At 36.6% G+C, this 20,853-nt stretch overlaps 1 protein-coding gene across 2 annotated transcripts in view; it reads left to right on the top strand.

Moving 5' to 3' along the window:
- Positions 1 to 20,589, top strand: part of Tra2b (transformer 2 beta homolog (Drosophila)) — a 23,180-nt gene extending 2,591 nt beyond the window's left edge. The window contains exons 2-10 of one of the 2 annotated variants that reach the window (XM_013034793.1): positions 3,644 to 3,919; positions 9,022 to 9,155; positions 10,311 to 10,473; positions 12,447 to 12,635; positions 14,467 to 14,582; positions 16,618 to 16,701; positions 17,561 to 17,620; positions 18,689 to 18,762; positions 19,546 to 20,589. In XM_013034793.1, the coding sequence (XP_012890247.1) occupies positions 10,441 to 10,473; positions 12,447 to 12,635; positions 14,467 to 14,582; positions 16,618 to 16,701; positions 17,561 to 17,620; positions 18,689 to 18,762; positions 19,546 to 19,556 (567 nt within the window). In that variant the 5' untranslated portion in view covers positions 3,644 to 3,919; positions 9,022 to 9,155; positions 10,311 to 10,440 and the 3' untranslated portion in view covers positions 19,557 to 20,589. The remainder of the gene's footprint in view (positions 1 to 3,643; positions 3,920 to 9,021; positions 9,156 to 10,310; positions 10,474 to 12,446; positions 12,636 to 14,466; positions 14,583 to 16,617; positions 16,702 to 17,560; positions 17,621 to 18,688; positions 18,763 to 19,545) is intronic. The other variant, XM_013034792.1, reaches the window with a different exon arrangement.
- The last annotated feature ends 264 nt before the right edge of the window (positions 20,590 to 20,853 follow it).

The following is a 20,853-nucleotide window of genomic DNA, read 5'->3' as shown; positions in this document are numbered from 1 at the left end:
ACTTGAGCCACAGCGCCACTTCCAGTTTTTTTCTTTTTGCTTATGTGGTGCTGAGGAATCGAACCCAGGGCCTCAGGCATGCAAGGCAAGCGCTCTACCACCGAGCCACCTTCCCAGCCGGAGTGGCAGGTTTTAAATACAGGGTTCTTCAAGGCTCAGCTTCACAGTCCTTGAAAATAGTGAAAAGCGTGTTCAAGGTAATACATTCTTGGATATTACTGGAATAAATGGCATCATCAGACCTAGCATGCCTCATTGGCTTCTAGATAGTTAAGCCTTCTGGACTGTTGTAACGTAAATAATAGTTTACTTGGATTGTCCTCATTTGTCTAGTCCAGACTTTCCCTTACCCCAGCAATTCCCACCTTGAAGTTGATCATTTCCATAAACTTTTATACTAATAAGGTTAAGGGTGAAACAAACTGTCCTCAGTTTGGTAACTAATATTTGATTGGGTGAATATGTGTATACATCAAACTATAGTTTTGTGTATTCCTTATCCCTTGCTTATTTGTGGGACTTAAATTATTAACCATCTCAAAGGTGGTTTGTCAACTAGCTTCCTTATATGGACAATATGTAAAAGTATTTTAATTCTCATCTCTTACTAGTCTCTTAAATACATTCCAAAAATGTTTAACATTTTGTAAAGTGGTAATAGCACCTTTTCTTTGAAAATATGCTTTTATCGTGTCACTTCACAATTCTGAAGTCTAAAGAAAATGAAGAATTGGTAGTAATTTTAAAGGTATAATGTAATATTGGGGATAAGAAGTCTTCAAAACCTACTAATGGTCACAGTGTATAGGGCTGAGGGTTGTGTACCATCTGGTTTTAAAAATTCTTCTCTGAAGTCACTGGTTTGTACAAATGAGTCTACCTCAAGGATCCTACTTTAAATTTCCCATTTCTTTCGGGCAATTTCAAGGTTTCAGTGGCAATAAGTTTTAAAATTGAAGCCAGCAAATAACTCCTGATTCAAGATACCTTAAGGTTTTTTTCTCTTGTTTAATCTAAAGATGCCCTTCTATAATGTAGTTGTGAGCACAAAACGATGTTTTTCAAAACTACAGCCTTTTCTAAAAATGTCAAATTACTTTAAGAAGTAATACCAAATTTGAAGAAATACTTGGCATTCTTTCATTATCATGGTGCCTCTGGTTAGTCTCAACCAATTAATAAAAGTTGAAATAAGTACATTTCCTTTGTTTAAATAATGCTTTAAAACATTTAAATTACTGTGGACTTTGGAACTAGAAGTTGGTATTTTCACAATGAAATTATTAGTTATTTTACAAGGTAAGTACTAATGGGTATTATCAAAAGTTTGAAGGATTCTGGTGGGCTGAGAAAGTGTTAATGGAACTTGCCTTGTAGCCTTCCTCATTTCTTTCTTCCCAGTTAAGTCTCTGCTAAGTGATGAGTATTAATGCTTTCATATTTCATATTGTGTCTGAGGACAGAACTATATAGTTGAATGTATCTCTTGAACCGTGTCACTTTGTTACTGGATCAGACACGATCTAATCATTGTAATTTTACAAGTATGGCGGTCGATGTTTTGGAATTTTTAAGTGTTAGTATTTTGAGTGTGTGAGCCATACAGGAATAGGCAGTGTCACTCATTAGTATTGTCTTTTAAGCTGCAAGCTAAAAGTTCTTCCGTGTATCCTAATTCCCTAAAAATCTTTTCTTTGAATTGAGGTTTGGAGTTTATTTTCAGATCAACATTGTTGGATGAGGTTCCCCCCCTCTTTTGAAATAAAATTTATATTTTCTGGAAAGTATTGAATGTTTTCTCAATATAAACTTATGAGTGATGTTTTTGCAGATTTCCTAAAAGCACAGCCTTACATCTGCTGTAGGCATGTCTGGTGGTGTTTGTTGTTTTGGTCCCTGGTTCAATACCACATCCACCCCCAGAGACTACTATCTTTGAGGATTTTTCCATGCATTGTTTTACAGTACAGTAAACTGTTAACTGAAAAGAAAAACCCCCGAAATGGTATTATTGATGAGCATTGACCTTTCTGTAGTATTGAGTTTTTTGTTACTCATTTTTCTCCATTATAAAAATGTTGCCCTGTTAGCTTAATCAGTTTGTGCATGCTTAATGGACTCCAGTTGTAGCCCCTATAAACATTTTAACAAAAATAGTGTTGATGAAAAAAGCTTATGTCTAAGTAGGGGTTGTTTTAGCCAAATGCATAGTTAGTATTAATAGTTGGTCTTCTAGTTTTATGAGGTGGCTGCTTGAGTTGAAATAAGTATAAATTGAAATATTACCTAGTGGTTTTCTTAGGTTACAAGAAGGAAAGATTGGAAATGGGTAATGAAATGACAGCAGGAAGGCATCTGTATTGAAAGTTACATCTCTGGAGCTTTGGTCTCTATTTTAGTATTTTCTACATTTAATCCTTGAGGCCCTAAGGAAACCTGCTTGGGCATTCTGATTCCATGATTACATTGTGCTGCCAGCAAAATATTTCCCGTTACATTTTAGCGATAGACTTTAAAAACCAGTAACTGTGCTTCCCTTAAATAAAAAGTTATTTAAAATCTTTGCGGATTAAATAATTTAACTTTAAATTAGGTTGGAAATTGCGCTGTTATTTTGTTAGAAAAGACAATATACCCTGGGTAGCCATGGTTGTCTTTATGCCCAGATTGGTACAAAGCCCTCAAACTTCTTTTTAAAGAAAGCAAGCTTTTTTTTTCTTTTTCCGGAGGAAATGTTCTTCAGTAAAATCGTGCAGTGCAGGTTAACAAGGAAAAACAAAATGTTTTAATGTAGGTAGTATTTCCAGTGTTCAGTAGAACTATTAAACTTAACTGATCTGCTAAGTTGGATTTTTTAAATAATTAATTGAGATGAGCATGATTTCCTCCTGATATTGTCACTTAAAGCTAGGATTTAGACAACCAGACATTAATATTTTGTTCAATGAAGGGAAGGCTTTACAACAGAACAAAATTATTTGAAAATATCACTGTTGGATTCAAGTTTGCTCTTCATCCCTTGATAGCTACCTATGTAGAGTAGTTGGTTTACTTTAGCCCTTTTTTGTGCTTTTAGATACAAAATTGGTGAATAGAAGCTTTCATGGGGTGGATTGAAAAACAAAATCAAATTGTCAGATTCCCTGACATTATTTGACATTGTTCTTTTAAAAACATGGGGCAAAAATGTGTGACATTTAGTCATTTATTTTACTTAGACCTAAGTCACAATATTGCTAACCTCTTCAACCCCAGCCATCCTCATTATTTGTACAAATGAATTGTCCATGCTTTTCTTTCTTGCACTTTTGTATTGTATCACTTTTTGGCTAGAGATGTACTTTTGACACCTAGTGAATATAATAGAAGTGTGAGATGTAATTAGTTCTTAAAATGTTAAATGAACATTTACTGTTCAATGGCCGCACTTCACATTCAGCTTAAGCATGATATTTGTAGTAGGCAAATAGATAATTACCATATTATATTCTAGAGCCAACAAAACTATAGTTTCAGTTTTTTGAGCTGCATATTATTTTTTTAATCCAAAGGACAAAAGGGATTTTTTTTCTAGTTTCAGTTTGGCACTGGATTTTATCCTGGAGTTTTAAAATATTCTTCATCCTGTTCTTTTTCTATTAAGGTTAATGGTGAAGAAGGAAAATGCGGAAGTCGTCATTTGACAAGTTTTATAAATGAGTATTTGAAGCTCAGGAATAAGTGAAGCTGAAATTTGAAAAAATAAAAGAAAGAATGCATGCTAATTATCAGACCAGAAGTCCCACTTGTAGAATATTGAGCAATTTGTGTGAAGTGGGGAAGATGAAAGAAGTCAGAATTTGAAACGGAAGAATGAAGAAAAGAAATAAAAATGAAGTTAAGATAAGAAGTAATCTGGAATCAGAAAGCACTACGCTAAGTAATTACTAGTCTGTTTATGTGTCCCTGTATATTTTGCTAAACATGCATGCATTATTTGTTTAATAGAAGAAAATATATACAGGGTAAAGAAGTGCCTTCCAAGGGAAACGTTTAAATTAGGTAATTCTAATTTTAACTGCCTAGTCAAATGATTGAAATGCAATTCTTTAAAAATAACCTTCTTGGTCAAATACCATACCAGGCAGCAGTGCACTCTTCAGCATGGGAGATAGTTGACTTGTCCCCTAGATGGTTCATCTGTCAAATGGTTGGTCTGGGGCCTGAGTATCTCAAGTTGGAATTGGTGGTCTCTGCCACCCCTTGGGGTTCTGAGATTAGCTTATTCTGACTTTTCTTGTTCAGTTTTGGATAGTGTATAGTAGAATGTTTTCTGCCAGGATTTTTTAGGGTACTATTGAGGATGGTTATGGATATAACCCCAAAATTCAAGCAAAGCATCAAACTGGGTAGCTTCTTTTGGAATGAAAACATTCCCCCTCCCAAATGGCATTAGTTGAAAGCTGTGGCCATTTAGGCCCTGATGTGCTGATTCTGGTTACCTGTTTGAGAAGAATGACTAAGATCTCTTTAAAGTTCTGTAACTTCCCTTAGAAGAGGTGGTCCTCATAAAAGTGAAGAGAGTAATAGATTACTAATACCTGGTATGTTCCTTTTCTTCTTTACTATCAGCATTTAGCTAGTATACTGAAAAGTAGATCATAAAATAGTTTATTCTAGCTTGTCGTCCTTAACTCCCTCCCACTTGCTGGAAAAAAATGAAACTGAAGGCTCAGTTTTCCTTTCTGTTTCATTTTAGCTTTGTAGGAAGAGTCAGGTAGAAATGTTGTTACCCTGGGTTGAACGGAACACATCCACATACCAAATAACGTCCAGCAGTAGCCAACAGTTGGCTTTAACTCAGAAGAGGCCAAGGTTTGTCATCTTTCCAAAATGAAGACGGTCAGTTCAGGGGATTAGAAGTTCGCTTTGAGATACAACTGTAGTGCTTTATCTTAACTTTACTATTTACTTACATGCCTGTACTGAGGCTCGAACTCAGGTCCTGAGCATTGTCTCAGCCTTTTTCACTCTGGCTTTTTGGTGGCTGTATCAGACTTTCCTCCTTGCTTTGAACCATGATCCTCAGCTTCCTGGGAAGCTAACAGTAGCAGCACCAGCTCTCAGCTCCTTGACCACTTTTTAAAACCTGAGAATTTTCAGATCTTAAAGCTCTAGGGAAGTGAAATAAATTTTTGAAGGGTGCAGATACAACTTTCTATACTTAAGACAATGTCAAGGTGTAGAATATATATATATATATATATATATATATATATATATATATATATATATATATATTTGTATTTCTGTACTTTGCCAGCAGAAGAAACTCATTTCTCTTGATAGGTTTTGTATTCACTCTACCTGAGTTGTTACTTTGTAAACACAATAACCCAATAATACATGAATGCTAATTTTTCATTCCTTAAATTATTCAAAAAGGCAGGCACATAGCTGATGTTATATTAATGGACACTTTTTAGCCTCCCCAAGCGGAAGAAGGTATTTGGCATCTGATTATATGGTCCAGAGTGGTAAAGGCTAAAAAAAATCATATTGATGCCCTCTAATAGACCTCATACATTAATTTTTGTTTTTCCTTCCTGGACCATTGCAGGAAGGGTAGATATAGAACTTTGTTTCCCACATGGGCAGCAGTACAGGGAAATTGATAATGGGCTGATAAATTCTGGGGCAAGAAGAAGCAGGGACGGTGATAGAAATAAAGCTCCAAGATGTTTTTGCTAAGGGAAGAAAATCAGAAATACTTCTGAAGTAGGGTTGATGAGGCTTAATAAGCATCACATACTTTGAGTTTAAGAAAGGGGCAGATTCCCCACACCAGTCCCATTAAAGAGAACTCTGTATTATAAAATATTGAGATTTTAGTGCAAGCCTCTTTGTGCTGCTGTTCTCACTCTATCTAGTACATCTAGTTTGTAAAAGGAAATTGATGGTTATCTCTGCTTACCATTTTTCAAATAAGTTCTGATATTAGTGCTTAAAATAGGGCGCTGTAGATTAAGATACTATCTTAGAAAGGTTTTTTTTGTTTGTTTGACTTGAGTCCTTTGTATTAGTGGAGGACTAGAATTCATTAATAAAAATGAGCAGTTTTAGGGGAGTTTGGCTTTATTTCACTCAGGCTAACTTAAAGTCTGAGTCCTTAGGCATTGGTGTCCAGAGTGTTCTTTTAGCAGTGACTTAATGTGTTGACACATAGTTTTGTCAGTACTGAGTAGAATGTGAAGTGTAATTGCTTGTAGGGGCTTTCTCAGTGAGCTGGTTTTAGAGATCTGGCTATACATTGAGATTATACATTGAGATTTAAAGTTAATGTTGTACTTTGTTTTTTGGCTTATCTGTGGGGTCTGATTTCTTCTAGACAAGTACATTCCTGTATTTTCAGCTTAAGGACATCAGAACTCTGAAATGGCTTAGGCTTTTGAAATCTTGACAAGAAAGAACAGGTTATATGAAATATTTTACAAGTCTGTGTAGCAGTACATATTTGTTCCCCTTATATTTCTGGCCTAACAACTGCTCACAGAATTCAACAATATAACCTGTTAGATTCGGGGCCTGAATCAGCTCTTAAGATTTTGCAAATACTGTATCATTGTTGTTCTGCTAGAATTTTAAGAGGAGATCTCATTAAGGTTTGTTTCCTAGAATATGAATACTGTTTCTCTTTTTAGGATAGTTTGAAACATTTCTGTTTGGAATAAGACTTTTGTTAACTTAAAGGCTTAAAAGAGAACTATTGAATTTTTTACCTACTATATATTTGGTTAGGCTAGTTTTCCGCTTACCATTTTCTTAATCTTCTGTTATTTAAAGGCAGACATCTGCTCTCTTCCTTGAGCAAATTGCTTCATTTGGTTTTACTAAAGTTATAATTCTGTGGTACAAACATACTGTGAAGAAATCTTTCTAAACACATGAGACAGTTAACTTTTGAGTTCCTGATTTCCTCTTATAGATTAGTTTTTGCCTGTTGTAAAATTATAGAAGCTTCCTAGTTGCTGATCTGTTTTTATGTTCAAGGAGAGAAGGGAGACAAATTGCCTTTATAAAATTTTAGGCTGTGTTCTGAGCATTTAATAGAGGAATCGAAGACCATATCTTTTAGCCATTTCTCTCCCCCCTCCTTTTTTGTTTTTGTTTTTGTTTTTGTTTGTCCTGGGGCTTGAACTCAAGGCCTGGGCTCTCTGACCCTGAGCTTCTTTTTCTCGAGGCTAGCACTCTACCACTTGAGCTACAGCAATCACTAATCACTTCTGGGTTTTTCTGTGTATGTAGTACTGAGGAATTGAACCCAGTAGGGCCTTGTTTATGCTAGGCAAGCACTCTGCCACTAAGCAACATTCCCAGCCAGTCATTTCTTTCTTGAAGTTAAAAAGGCAGCTGTTTTCACTAATTGAAAAATAAAGGTACATTTCTTTTTTAATCTATATAGTTATTCATTGATGTAGAGTAGTGATTGTAAGTAAGTCTAGTTGTTGACAGCCTGGAGACCTAAATTCCTTTTTCTGGCTGTTAAATTTTTGTTTTAGTAAATGTTAATCTTTAGTTTCTCATTAACTATGTTGTATAGAAATTGTGGAAGTTTGTAAGTGGGCCCTGGTGGCTAATGCCAGTAATCATTACTCAGGAGGCTAAGATCTAAGAATTGAGGTTCAAAGCTAGCCAGAGCAGGAAAAGTTCATGAGACTAATATCCAGTTAACTGCCAGAAAACCCACAAGTGGAGCAGTGGCTTAAAGTGATAGAGTGCTGTTCTTGAGCAGAAAGGTTTGGGGGTAGGAGGAAACAGTTCCCAGGTCCAGAGTAGAAGCCCCATGACCGACTAAAAAAAAAGTTTTAAATCTTGAGCATTATAGAATGTCTGAATTTTCTTAATTATTTAAGTCACAAGTTTATTTTCTATAATGTTTTGAGGGCTATTATTTAAAACAATCTTACTCTTAATTTTAAAATGCCAGTAATGTTCAGGGATCTACCCTAACAGGGGAGATCTCTTGTAAAAACTTGTATATGGAAGCTTCAACTTTAAAAAATGAAGAAAAAAAAGCCTTTATACCGACTTCATATTGTATTATTTGCTTCTGTTTTTAGGCCAGCCATTTCTCCCAAATCTTGGGTTGGAAATTCTCTGGATCCCATGCCTTTTTAAAAACTTAATTCTCTTCTTTAACTGTTCCTTTGATTTCTTCTGTGTAACTTACTTCTAATTAGGTACAGTTTTGATTGATTAAGAAAGGTGTAAGTGCATAGTATTTACCTTGACAATGCTTTTTGCTGAAATTTTTTCCTGCCAGAGCCTCTGATTAAGTCTTTCTCTAATTGAAATGTGTCCTTTTGAGAAAAATGTGGCTCTTTCATACCCCCTCTAATTCTTAACCTTTATATGGTTCACTGCCTTTGTAGCTTCATCTGATTGATTGTTTTGAGTTTCATAGGAGCCTCTTACCATGGCTAGATGAAGTTAAGGTCTTGTAAGTGTGAATCTATTTAGCTGGTCCTGGCTTTTCACTAGGCTTCTACTTTTAGGACTCAAATGGAAATTATCTTTTTTTCTTTATTCGGCAATAAATGATACAACTTGAAATTTTGAGGTCTTTTGGAAAAGATCAAGAGCATTGAAGTTTGTACATTTTGTAGGATTTTTGTTTTGATTGGGATTTGACTGAAGTAGTTACAAAGTATAGGCTTCAGAGTTCTTTATCTTCCCTATTTATGAAGTAATAGCCTCAAAGTACAATCCTTGGATAGTTCTTTGTCTTTGGCATCCCTTTTTAAGAGAGTAGAGTTAGATAACTTATCCCTGTTCCAGAAAGGTAAAAGAAAAGACAAATTGACTATGGTAGTTGAAACATTGAAACTGTTACATCAAGTACATTCAATTTTTGCCCTTACCTATGTTTTCTTGTCTTTTTGGAAGAGGATTGCTCTCCCTCACCATTTACCTCACAGCAGCTTATTTGTTTCTAAAGTCTCCCACAAAGTATACAAATTAAACTTTTGACTCTGCGTGTAGGAATCCCGTTCTGCTTCCAGAAGTGGAAGTGCACATGGATCGGGGAAGTCTGCAAGGCATACCCCTGCAAGGTCTCGCTCCAAGGAAGACTCCAGGCGCTCAAGATCAAAGTCAAGGTCCAGATCTGAATCTAGGTAAGAAAGATTATCCTGTCATTTTCTTGTTTCCCTTAGCTTTGAAGTTGGTATGTGGTTTGTAGACCTGGCAGGTAAAGAGTATATTATCACTTTTTGTTTTTTAACACTAGCACTCATAATGAATCTATTTTTGGGGGGAGAAGAATTGAAGTTAGGGGCTTAGGCTTTCTCAGTCAGGGTTCATGTCTTATCTCTTACCTTTTTTGCTGACTAGCAATTTTCCAACCTTGTACCTTTTTATCTATGTAAAGTGAGTTAGTACAAATCACTCAGTTGTGAAAATGCACTATTAGTGTTAGTAAATGGCTTCAATAACTATATAAATAGGTGTGGCTTAATGTGTAGAACAAGTGATACCTTAATATTCTGTGCTTTTTTTGTTAATGTTAGTTGGGAGAGCTCTGTGCATGCTGGATTGCCTAGGACAAAATTCTTAGGTTTGTCAGGCATAATTAACAATCATTTTTTTTTCAATTTGTCCTTATTAAATGATGGCTTTATATAGTTCAAGAGCCACACATTGATTTTTATTGAAAGTAAGCTGTTGGGAAAACTAGCTGCTATGATTCAGTTACCATGTTAAATGAATGGTGAGAGTAATGGGAGACATAAAACTAATCAAAAGTAAAGTGCTATATGCAAGGATCATGTTTGAAGCTGTCTCAGACAGGAAAAAGTCCAAGACTCCCCCCACCCCCAGTTAAACACACACACCCCAGAAGTAGAGCTGTGGCTCATGTGGTAGAACACTAGCCTTGAACAGAAAAGCTCAGGGACCAATACATACACACCCCCCCACACAAAGAAAAAAACATTATTTTTCCTTTATATTAATTTAAATGTTGGGTGTGTTGGTAGTTTTTTTTTTTTTTTTTTTGGTCCAGTCATGGGGCTTGAACTCTGGGCCTAGGCACTGTCCCTCAGCTCTTCAGCTCAAGGCTAGCGCTCTACCACTTGAGCCACCTTCCCAGCATGTTGGTAGTTTTGACAGTTCAAACAAGGTAGAAATGATTAACTCAAGAATAAAGATTGATCTTGGTAACCATGATAGTAACGGGGTTAGGTCCTTTTGCAGTTCAACTCTAGAGTATATGAAAGAATAGCTATGTCTTATTTCAATTATGCACAGACTTTGGAGCCTTTGTCTTTCAGGTCTAGATCTAGAAGAAGTTCTCGGAGGCATTATACAAGGTCACGGTCTCGATCCCGCTCCCATAGACGTTCCCGTAGCAGGTCTTACAGTCGAGATTATCGCAGACGGCACAGCCACAGCCATTCTCCTATGTCTACTCGAAGGCGTCATGTTGGGAATCGGGTGAGGTGAAAAACTTTGAAGCAATGGCTGGATGGACTATTTGGTCCTCCTCCTTTTACTTAAAACTGACAGTTTTACCAATAAAAATCTTTGGAGGTTTTTTGGCATTTAGAATTGTCTTTTTAAATTAATACTCTCCCTCATGATGAATTACAGTTGGGATATCAACTTGGGCATAATACACACTGAGAAAACTTGGCCCATCAGACTGAAAAAGTAAATTCCTATTCGTTGCTATTTATTAGCACATTCTTACCACATACATGGTTCCACACTTATATTCATGCTTTTAGGAATGTGCCTATATTGTATCATCTAAGAGGGGACATGGGGCTTAGATTCTTAAATTGGAATATAATTCTCCCTAGGAAATTATTAGTATATGAAATGGAAACCTGTAGATCAATTCGTTATAGTTGGACAGTTGGCGATCTGTGCTTTATTAATTTTTTATTTCTTGAGTCCTCTTTACTTTGTTGTATTTTCTTGCATTTTGAATTTAATATCCACATATTTGGGAGATCATGTGCTGTGTGGTTTATTTTATTTTATTTATTTATTTATTTTGTTGGTCATGGGGCTTGAACTCTGGGCCTGGGCGCTGTCCCTCAGCTCTTCAGCTCAAGGCCAGTGCTCTACCACTTGAGCTACAGCGCCACTTCCTGTTTTCTGGTGGTTTATTGGAGATAGGAGTCTCACAGTCTTTCCTGCCCGGGCTGGCTTTGAACTGCGATCCTCAGATCTCAGCCTCCTGAGTAGCTAGGATTACAGGTATGAGCCACCAACGCCTGGCTGTGTGGTTTATTTTTAAAACAAGTAATACCCGTTTTCTCTCCCCATTGAAGTTCCAGGTATTTATCCATGTATTGATACACTTAAAATTCTATCATAATTATTATACTAGACATTGTAATATAATGGAGAGATTTGTGTTTGTGACAGGGAGTTAAACTCAATGGTAAGCATACAGTGAATCTCTAATGTATATATATTTAGAGTTCTTAGAGTGACATTATTCTAGAGCATGTTCATAGGTTACATGCAAATAAGTCACTGTAGGAACAATGTAAGACTGAAGCAGCCACTGATTTTTTGTTTTTTGTTTTTTTAAGTCGGTCGTGGGGCTTGGGCGCTGCCCTCTTAAGCTCAAGACGGGTGCTCTACTACTTGAGCCACAGCACCACTTCCGGTTTTCTGGTGGTTTATTGGAGACTTTCCTGCCCGGGCTGGCTTTGAACTGCGATCCTCAGATCTCAGCCTTCCGAGTAGCAAGGATTACAGGCGTGAACCACGGGCACCAGGCTTTTTAGTGTTTGTAGGGGTCCTGGAACTAGTCTCCTGAGTATAAAGGGACAACTCTAGGGTGGATTCTGTCTAGTTTTTTGGTGTTTGGAACTTTGAGTTCAGAGCTTGCCTGTTTGCTATGCAGGCAGGCTACTACTTGAGCTCTCTGCCAGCCCTACTATCTGATTTTCCTTTTTCAGTTTTTGTTGGTACTGGAGTTTCAAATTTGGCCTGGTGCTTGCTGTGCTTGGATGTTCACAACTATTAGCTCTACTACATGAGCTGTGCCTCCAGTCCACCATTTGATTTTCTTACATCCACTGGAGTTGGGGAGTACCTAAGAAATAAAATTGAACTGCATGTGATCTATTAGCTTTTAGGCAGTTAATTGTATGGGTGATAGGCCAATTCAATATCCAGGATTTATTTCTGGCTGATAAAGATTGTATTCTGATTATTTGCATATTGTGAATTTTTTATACAATTAAGTTCTTGGATAAAATATCCGAATTGTCTCTAATTTCCAGAGTACCCAGTTTTTTTTCACTAACACACCCAGTTAATTTTAATGTGAACTCAATCTTTTATTCTGCTCATTCTTGTATGGTATGTTTTATAATTATAGTTTCTTATGAACCATGACTTGTGACAGATTTTCATAATTTTAGAATCCACGTTTCCATTTCCAGGCAAATCCTGATCCCAACTGTTGTCTTGGCGTGTTTGGTTTGAGCTTGTACACCACCGAAAGAGATCTCCGAGAAGTATTCTCTAAATATGGCCCCATTGCTGATGTGTCCATTGTGTATGACCAGCAGTCCAGGCGTTCCAGAGGATTTGCCTTTGTGTATTTCGAAAATGTAGATGATGCCAAGGAGGCAAGTAAAAGTTGCCTTCTCTCTGTCTGTATGTTGGTTAAAAGCATCAGTCTTGTACTGTAATAACATCTAGGAACTTGGAAAAGGACAGATATTGCTTGTATTGGATAAATACAATAGTCAACTATAGTATATCTTGTGAGTTTATGTTGAATCCAATAAGATTTTGGACTTCAGTTTCCACTTTAGTGGAAAATTTCATATCTATGCAAAACAATATAGCACTGTTTTAATAATGTGGCATGTCTAATGAAAACGAGTATTGGTAATTCCCTGATTTAGAATACATTGCAATGTATTCTAGAATGCAAAATAAGTTGCAGGTTCAAAATTGAATTTGTCTTTTAAAAGTACTGGCAAATGTGATTTTAAACATTTGGATTGTAACTTTGAAGTAAAATGTAGAATGTTTTCATTTGATATGTTAAAAGATAATTTGTACATTTTAAACTTTTAAGGAAGAGGAAAACCTGACAGTTAATGACAAAACCTTACTAATTGAACTGTGGGTAAAATTATTCAGTAGCTCTATAGGAAAATCAAAAAGTTAGATGCAATTAAATATAATAGATGGTCTTGTAATTCAGTTGAATGTTAGAAGATATATTTGCCCTAGGCTGCTGATAATACAGGCTTTAGAGTTTCACTTTAATTACAGGACCAGAAACAGTCTAAATGAATGTCTAAATAAAGGATAAAATAATATTGTAATTAGAGGCTATATTTCTATTTAGGTTCTTAAAATGGTCCTCAAATGGTATAGAAAAGTCAAAGCATTCTGCATGGGATTTTTAAATTTTTTGCTGGTACTGGAGTATTTTTCTCTTATCACTTGAGCTACACCTCCAATTCCTGCATTTTCCTGGTTAATCGGAGGTGAGAATCTCAGACTTTTCTGCTCAGGCTAGCTTAGAACTGTGATCCTCAGACCATAGCCTACTAAGTAGCTAGGATTACAGATGTGAGCTACACTGGAGCCTGGTCACACTTGCCAAGTTTGTAATTAGTTATAATGGCTTTAACTATCTTATACAATTATTTTAGTGTTGTTTTTGGGGGCTTGAAATCAAGGCCTGTGGGCTTTTGTGTTCTACCACTTTGAACCACAGCACTATTTCTTGCTTTTTAGTAGTTAATTGGAGATAATAGTCTTACAGACTTGGCTTCCTGGGCTGACTTGGAACAGTAATCCTCAGATCTCAAGTCTCTTGAGTAGCTAGGGTTTCACGCATAAGCCACCACTAGCACCCAGCTTTAGTGTTTTTTTTTTTTTTTTTGGTGAGTTTTCATTTAAAAATAAATACTTGGGCAACATCTGTGGCTCACACCTGTAATCCTAGCTACTCAGGAGGCTAAGATGTGAGGATCATGGTTCAAAGTCAACCCAGGCACAAATAAATAACTTGATTGGTGGTCAGTAAGCTTTTGTTGTTGTTGTTGTTGTTTTTTTTTGTTGGTTGTGAGGCCTGAACTCTGGGCCTGGATACTGTCCCTCAACTCTTCAGCTCAAGGCTAGCACTCCACCACTTGAGCCACAGTGCCACTTCTGGATTTTTCTGCTTATGTGGTGCTGAGAAATCGAACCCCGGGCCTCATGCATGAGAGACACACTACCACTAAGCCACTTTCCCAACCCCTGTTATTTTAAAGGTGATACGCAGAGGGCAAGAAACTTTCTGTATTTAGATGGTGTTTTAGAAAACATTTTGAAAATGATGTCATAAGATATAATTGACTGAAATGTCCAGCTAGGCATTATTTAACAGCTTCAGGGTAAGTAGTGGCTTTGTTCAGGATGTGTGTAACCAAACCATTTATTTATCTTTTAAAGGCTAAAGAACGTGCCAATGGAATGGAACTTGATGGACGTAGGATAAGAGTTGATTTCTCTATAACAAAGAGACCACATACCCCAACACCAGGAATTTACATGGGAAGACCTACCTAGTAAGTTTCTTTTTTTAAGTTGAAAACCATTTAATTTTTACATTGGATAGTCTTTGTCATATTGACTGAATGTACTGTTAATTTTTCTTATCTTCTTAACTAAGTTAAGTACCTGCTTAGGCTAGGTACTACTGGTTTATACCTGCAATCTTAACTATAAGATAGGCTGACATCCAGAAGATCTCAGTTTTAAGTCAGCCAGGCAGAAAAATATATTGAAATTCCACTTCCAAAATAATTTCAAAAAAAAAAAAACTTGGGCTGGAGGTATGGATCAGATTGTATGGCAGCAGCTAAGCAAGCCTTAAGATGTTCAAACCCCAGTACCACCCGGGGAAAATATGTTATATAAAGCCACATTGTTTGGGGTTGTAATTTGGACAGGTCTACGCTGGCCTTAAACAATCCAGTCTTCCTGCTTCAGCCTCCTAAGTACTGGGATTACAAGTGTGCTTCTGCATTGAAATTAAAGTTTTAAGTTTTGCTCTACAGCTTTAAGTCATTTCCTTCCTACTTCACTGTAAGGAAATGTCATAGATAAATTTTAGTTTTGCTGGGTAATTGTTCCTCATGGTAGAGTTTATTGCTTTTACTATCATGCCTGTTATTTGCATTATGAACAAATTGGCATGATGTATATAAATCTTTTTTTCTGGTCAGTTGTGGGGCTTGATCTCTGGGCTTGGGCTCTGTCCCTGCCCTCTTTAGCTCAAGGCAAGCACTCTACCACTTGAGCCACAACGCCACTTCTAGTTTTCTAATGGTTTATTGGAGATAAGTCTCATGGACTTTTCCTGCCCTGGCTAGCTTTGGACCTCGCTCCTCAGATCTCAGCCTCCTGAGTAGCTAGGATTACAGGCATGAGCCACTAGCACCTCCCGGCTTGTGTATAAATCTTAGTTGTGCCTGTTTAATGTTTTAAACTGTAGGAATCAGGCTTTGGCTATTCTGAACTATGAAAGTATGGTTTTTGTTATGATCCACCAAATATGCAGTGTACGTTGATGGAAAACTTGAATTCAGGCTATAGTTGAAATGTAATGTTTTGTTTTTTCTTTTTCTTTTTGGTCGGTCGTGGGGCTTGAACTCTGGGCCTGGGCGCTGTCCCTCAGCTCTTCAGCTCAAGGCGAGTGCTCTACCACTTGAGCTACAGTGCCACTTCCGGTTTTCTGGTGGTTTATTGGAGATAGGAGTCTCACGGCCTCTTTTGCCCAGGCTGGCTTTGAACTGGGCTCCTCAGATCTCAGCCTCCTGAGTAGCTAGGATTACAGGCGTGAGCCACCAGCGCCTGGCTGAAATGTAATGTTTTCATATACAGTAAAGCATCATTCTATGCCAAGGTTGCTATATTCTCTTTTAATAGCTGAACCCACTTCCCACGCCATACTCTAAAGATTTTTTGTTGTTTCTGTTTGTTTTTATCTTTTCTCTGGAAAATGTATGGAATTAGTGAATTGATTGGCTTTTAGTGAGTAGTCTTTAATAAGAAGCAAATCAGGATTTATTCTTCAACATAAAATATGAATGTCTAAATAAAGGATAAAATATTGTTTAATATAAATATAAATAAATTATTGTTTGTTTAAAAAATATTGTTTAATGTTGTAAGAGTTATAATAGAAATAATCTTTTTCATTTAACATCAGAAAAAGACCTTCTAGGAGAAATCCCCATATTTGTCCAGCATATTAAAAGAAATATATGTCCTAGTCATGTCTATGAAGCTTGGCTCTTATAGTACCCATAAAACTTGAAGGACCCCATATTGCCTAGTGTTGCCCCTTTATGTGTCTTGATCCAGTTTTTTTTTTTTTTCCAGGTAAGGGGTAGGTTTATTCAGTAGACCTGCTGGCACCAGGCCAGGTTGGCCTTCCATGTGGCTGTCAAAGGCCTGGGAAAGAGAGGTGGGAAAGAGAGAGGTGGGAAAGAGAAAGAGAGCTGGGAAAGAGACTTGAACCAGTTTTTAATAGCAAAGAATCCTCCAGGGAAATAGACCACTCAAAATTGTTTTTTAAAGATAATATTTTATTTATAGTGGCAGCTCACGTCGCCGTGATTATTATGACAGAGGCTATGATCGAGGATATGATGATCGGGATTACTACAGCAGGTCATACCGGTAAGTTATATGCAAGGGTTGATTATCTAAACACTTGTGACTTTGTTTTGATGCTGATGGTGGAGCTTGAAGTCAGGGCCTGTGTGCCATCTCATAGCTTTTTCGATCAAGCTTTACTTTCAGCTTTTTGGTAGTTGGAAGTGAGGATCTCCGGACTTTTGTTTAGGCTGGCTTCAGATTTCATCTTCCTGTGTAGCTACCAGCAACAGGCTTCATGTTGTAAGGTTTTAACAGAAGAGCATCTGCTTATCCTTGGGCTCTGGGATTGATTCACCAGCAGAGGTGGGAGAGGGCTTTATTTATTGTATCTCTGGATACTTGAAACTGTTTGTTTTAGGTAATTGTGGATTTTTCTGGATAGCTTGCTGAAGCATGGAAGTACAGGGTTTTTTAGGTTTTGTCAAGTCATTGGACTTGAACTCAGCCTGGGCACTATCTCTGAGCTTCTTTTTTTTTTTTCTCAAGGCTATCACTTCACCACTTTTACAGATGTGAGCCACCACTTTGCTTTTGTTTGTTTGGTTTGGTTTTGGGGTTTTTTTACATACTATTTTGATGATTGTGGAAGCAGTAGTCTTTCATATACTTTTCACATTGCTGTGATTGTAATTACAAAAAATTGAAGTGTTGCATTAAGTAGCACTAAAGGAATTGATTTGTTTTTAATACACTTGGACTTAGAAATTATTTTTTTGTTTTGCTGATAGAAATTTTAGCCACCACAGAAAGTTCTTTGCCCTTTTCTAAAAATGTAGGGTGGCAAAATGAGCTCTTTATTGTTTCCTCCAAGAATGTAGGGTTCATTTGTTCCTTGTGGGGGTTTTCTTCGTAACTTCAATTTTGTTTTTCTATTTCACAGGGGAGGAGGTGGAGGAGGAGGTGGATGGAGAGCTGCACAAGACCGGGATCAAATTTACAGGTATGCCAGGTTTAGAATTAAAATCTGGAAGCAGTTTCGCAAAAAGAGGCCTACTAACTAATTGGTAACTGACTTAGAGCCACACATTAACATTGGATTTCTGTAGTCCATAAAATTATACAAGATACCAGTTTGAAGCTAAGACACTATCAAGCAGGGCTTTGAAATATTTGTGTTAGTACTTAGGGCTCAAATCCAGACCTCACATGTTTAGTCTCTTAAGCCTGCTGTTTTCTCACTTGCTAATGGGAAATTTTGGTCTTAAAATTGTCTGCCCAAACTCCCACATTCTAGCTTCTCAAAGGCAGAATAATAGGCATAAGCCACCAGGCTTGACAACAGGTTTTTGTTTGGTTTTTTAAAATAAATTTTAATGAGATTTGGTGAGAGGAATAATTGGTCCTTGGAAACAAATGAGCACATATAACTGGTGTTGAAATTCAGGGTAAAGAGCATGTTTCCACTCGGGCATGTATATGTATCTACTCCTTGAGCCAAAAACCCATCCACCTCCCCTTCAATTAATCTATAAAAGATACATTAATTGAAGACGGAACTTGAAAATCTGGGCTTTGCATTCTCAAATTTCTCTTGTGACCGTTGTTGTCACTTGAGCCATACATTTACTTTTTTGCTTGTTGGTTAGAGTTAAGAGACTCAAGAGTTTGTCTCCTGACTGACTCCAAATTGTAATTATCTGTGTAGCTAGAAAATAAACAAAGGTTTCTTGTTCTTAAATTTTGTTACTACTTGATAAACATTTCAATAAACAGTTACATAAAACCAAATTACTTAAAACTAGTAAAAGTCTGTTTTCAGTGTTAATACATTGGAATTGGTGACATTTTTCTTTTAAATACTTCATAGAATTTTAAAAGTACAGATTGCTAAATAATATATAATAGCAAGGAAATAATTTAAGAGTGGTTCTAGTGGCCAATAATATTCTTCATTCTTAATGCTTAATCAGATCCTGAGGTACCATGACAAATGCAAAAGTTGCCTTCTAGTTTGTCCTTTAGTCTAATTATGATCTGTAGACTTAATTATCCTCTTATTTGTTTGCAGAAGAAGGTCACCTTCTCCTTACTACAGTCGAGGAGGATATAGGTCACGTTCTCGATCTAGATCTTATTCACCACGTAAGTTTTTATTATTGATCGGTTTTTCCGAAGTACAGATAGGTTAACTTACTACAGTTAATTCGAGTAGCTATATCTATGTTTGTGTGATTTGAGTAAGGTAAGCCTTTGAGGAAAGGTAGCCCATGCTTGTGGGTAGATGCTCTGCTACTGAGCCATGCCTCCACCTCTTTTTGTGCTGGTTAGTTTTTGAGATAAGGTCTGACTTCTTGTTCAAACTGGTATGATGGGTGTATAATACCACACAGTCTTGTCACTTTTCTCCTTGGGGCTATGTTAGCATCTACAAAGTTCAGATGGTGAGTGATTGCCATGGCAGCCAGCTAAGGGTTGACAAGACCTCATTAATTTTTCTACATGTGCTACTACCCTCAGACCATAACCCTTGGCTTCTCAACCTTCCTATTAGCTAGGATTACAGGCATGAGCCACCTTAATCTACTGTGTCCTCACACCTGTGAATGAAGTATTACTCTTTGATACAAAGCAAGTACAGTATATTGTGGCTATTATGAGTTCTTGCCAATTGTGAACAGTTTGAAAATACCTGCCTGCTTTAAAACCTAAGTACCTCTCACACAGTACATTTCCTCCTGTCCAACCACATCTCTTAACATTGGTCATCTAGTATCTAGGGTTTTCTAGCCTTCACACTTGGCATTTTTTCATAGAACAGAATCTTATTGCATAGGCATTTTCAAGTGGTAGAATAGTTTTTAGCATTAACATAGGTTTGGTAATCCGCTAGCATTACATTATATGTTTATTTTTTATCTTTTTCAGGTCGTTATTAGAGCATGAAGTTGGAAAGTTTCTGAAACCTGCCATAGAGCTGGAATATTGTTTGTTGACAATATTTTTTATTGTCTCCTGTTTAAAAAGTGAACAGTGCCTAGTGGAGTTAGGTGACTTTTACACCTTTTATGATGACTACTTTTGGTGGAGTTGAAATGCTGTTTTCATTCTGCATTTGTGTAGTTTGGTGCTTTGTTCAAGTTCAAAGTTAAGTGTTTTCAGAAAAGTATGTTTTGCATGTATTTTTTTACAGTCTAAATTTTGACTGCTAAGAAGTTTCTATTGTACAAAACTTCATTTAAAAGGTTTTTCTACTGAATCCAGGGTATTCTGAAGATCGAAGCCTGTGTGTAAAATGTTACCAAATGGCAAAAAGCAACAATAAACAGTTTGATTTTTACTTTTCTTTCTAATATATCAATGCTTAGGAAAAACCAGAATAAGTTGTCAGTAGTAAATTTTAAAGGCAAAATACCTGTTTTCCTCCAGTCCATGAAACATACCATATTTAATATACCTGCAACTGTTAAAAAAAAAACAACGCTCTGTAACTCTGTACTGCTAGTATTAGAAGTTAAAAATTACAATACAGCAAATGCTTAATGCTTATATAAATGTGGATTTGTCAACCTTTACGTAATCTGTATTATATATACATGTATAGCAGGGAATAAGAGAAGAGTTACAGATGGATGCCTTTTAAAGGCTGTTGTTGAAGCTTGTTACAAGGGGATAGGATAATGGTATTTCAACTAGTTGTCAGCGAGTGTTATTACATTCCACCAGAAATGTACTCTTGTTCTTCTAGCGTTAGACTATGAAAAAACTAAAACTGGGTGCTTCAAAGTATGGTATAAGATAAGGGAACACTACACCTGTGTCATGGATAAACTGATGATTGATTGCCTGTTCATTTTTTAAATATTATTTTCAGGTCCTTTGCTTACCAAAGGAGACCCAATTTCACTCAAATGTTTTGAGAACTGTGTTTAAATAAATGTAAATGAAGAGAAAATTTGCCATTTCAGCTTAGTTTACAAAGTGTCGATTTACTTTTAATTAGTCTTTCCCTAGTTTAATTCTTGATTCAGTGCATTTCTTATTTTGAGATTTGTACTTTGCATTATTTTTCTAAGAAAACAATTTGTGTGCGTGTGTGTCCCATGGTGCTTGAACTATGGGCCTTGGCACTTTGAGCTCCTCTTGCTCAAGGTGGTTAGATCACTCTACCACTTGAGCCACAGCATCACTTCCAGCTTTTTCTGATTAATTGGAGAGCAGAGTCTCATGAACGTT

This window comes from Dipodomys ordii, unplaced genomic scaffold (assembly GCF_000151885.1).
Source record: "Dipodomys ordii isolate 6190 unplaced genomic scaffold, Dord_2.0 Scaffold196, whole genome shotgun sequence".
NCBI lineage: Eukaryota > Metazoa > Chordata > Mammalia > Rodentia > Heteromyidae > Dipodomys > Dipodomys ordii.
This window is presented reverse-complemented; position numbering and strand designations above follow the sequence as displayed.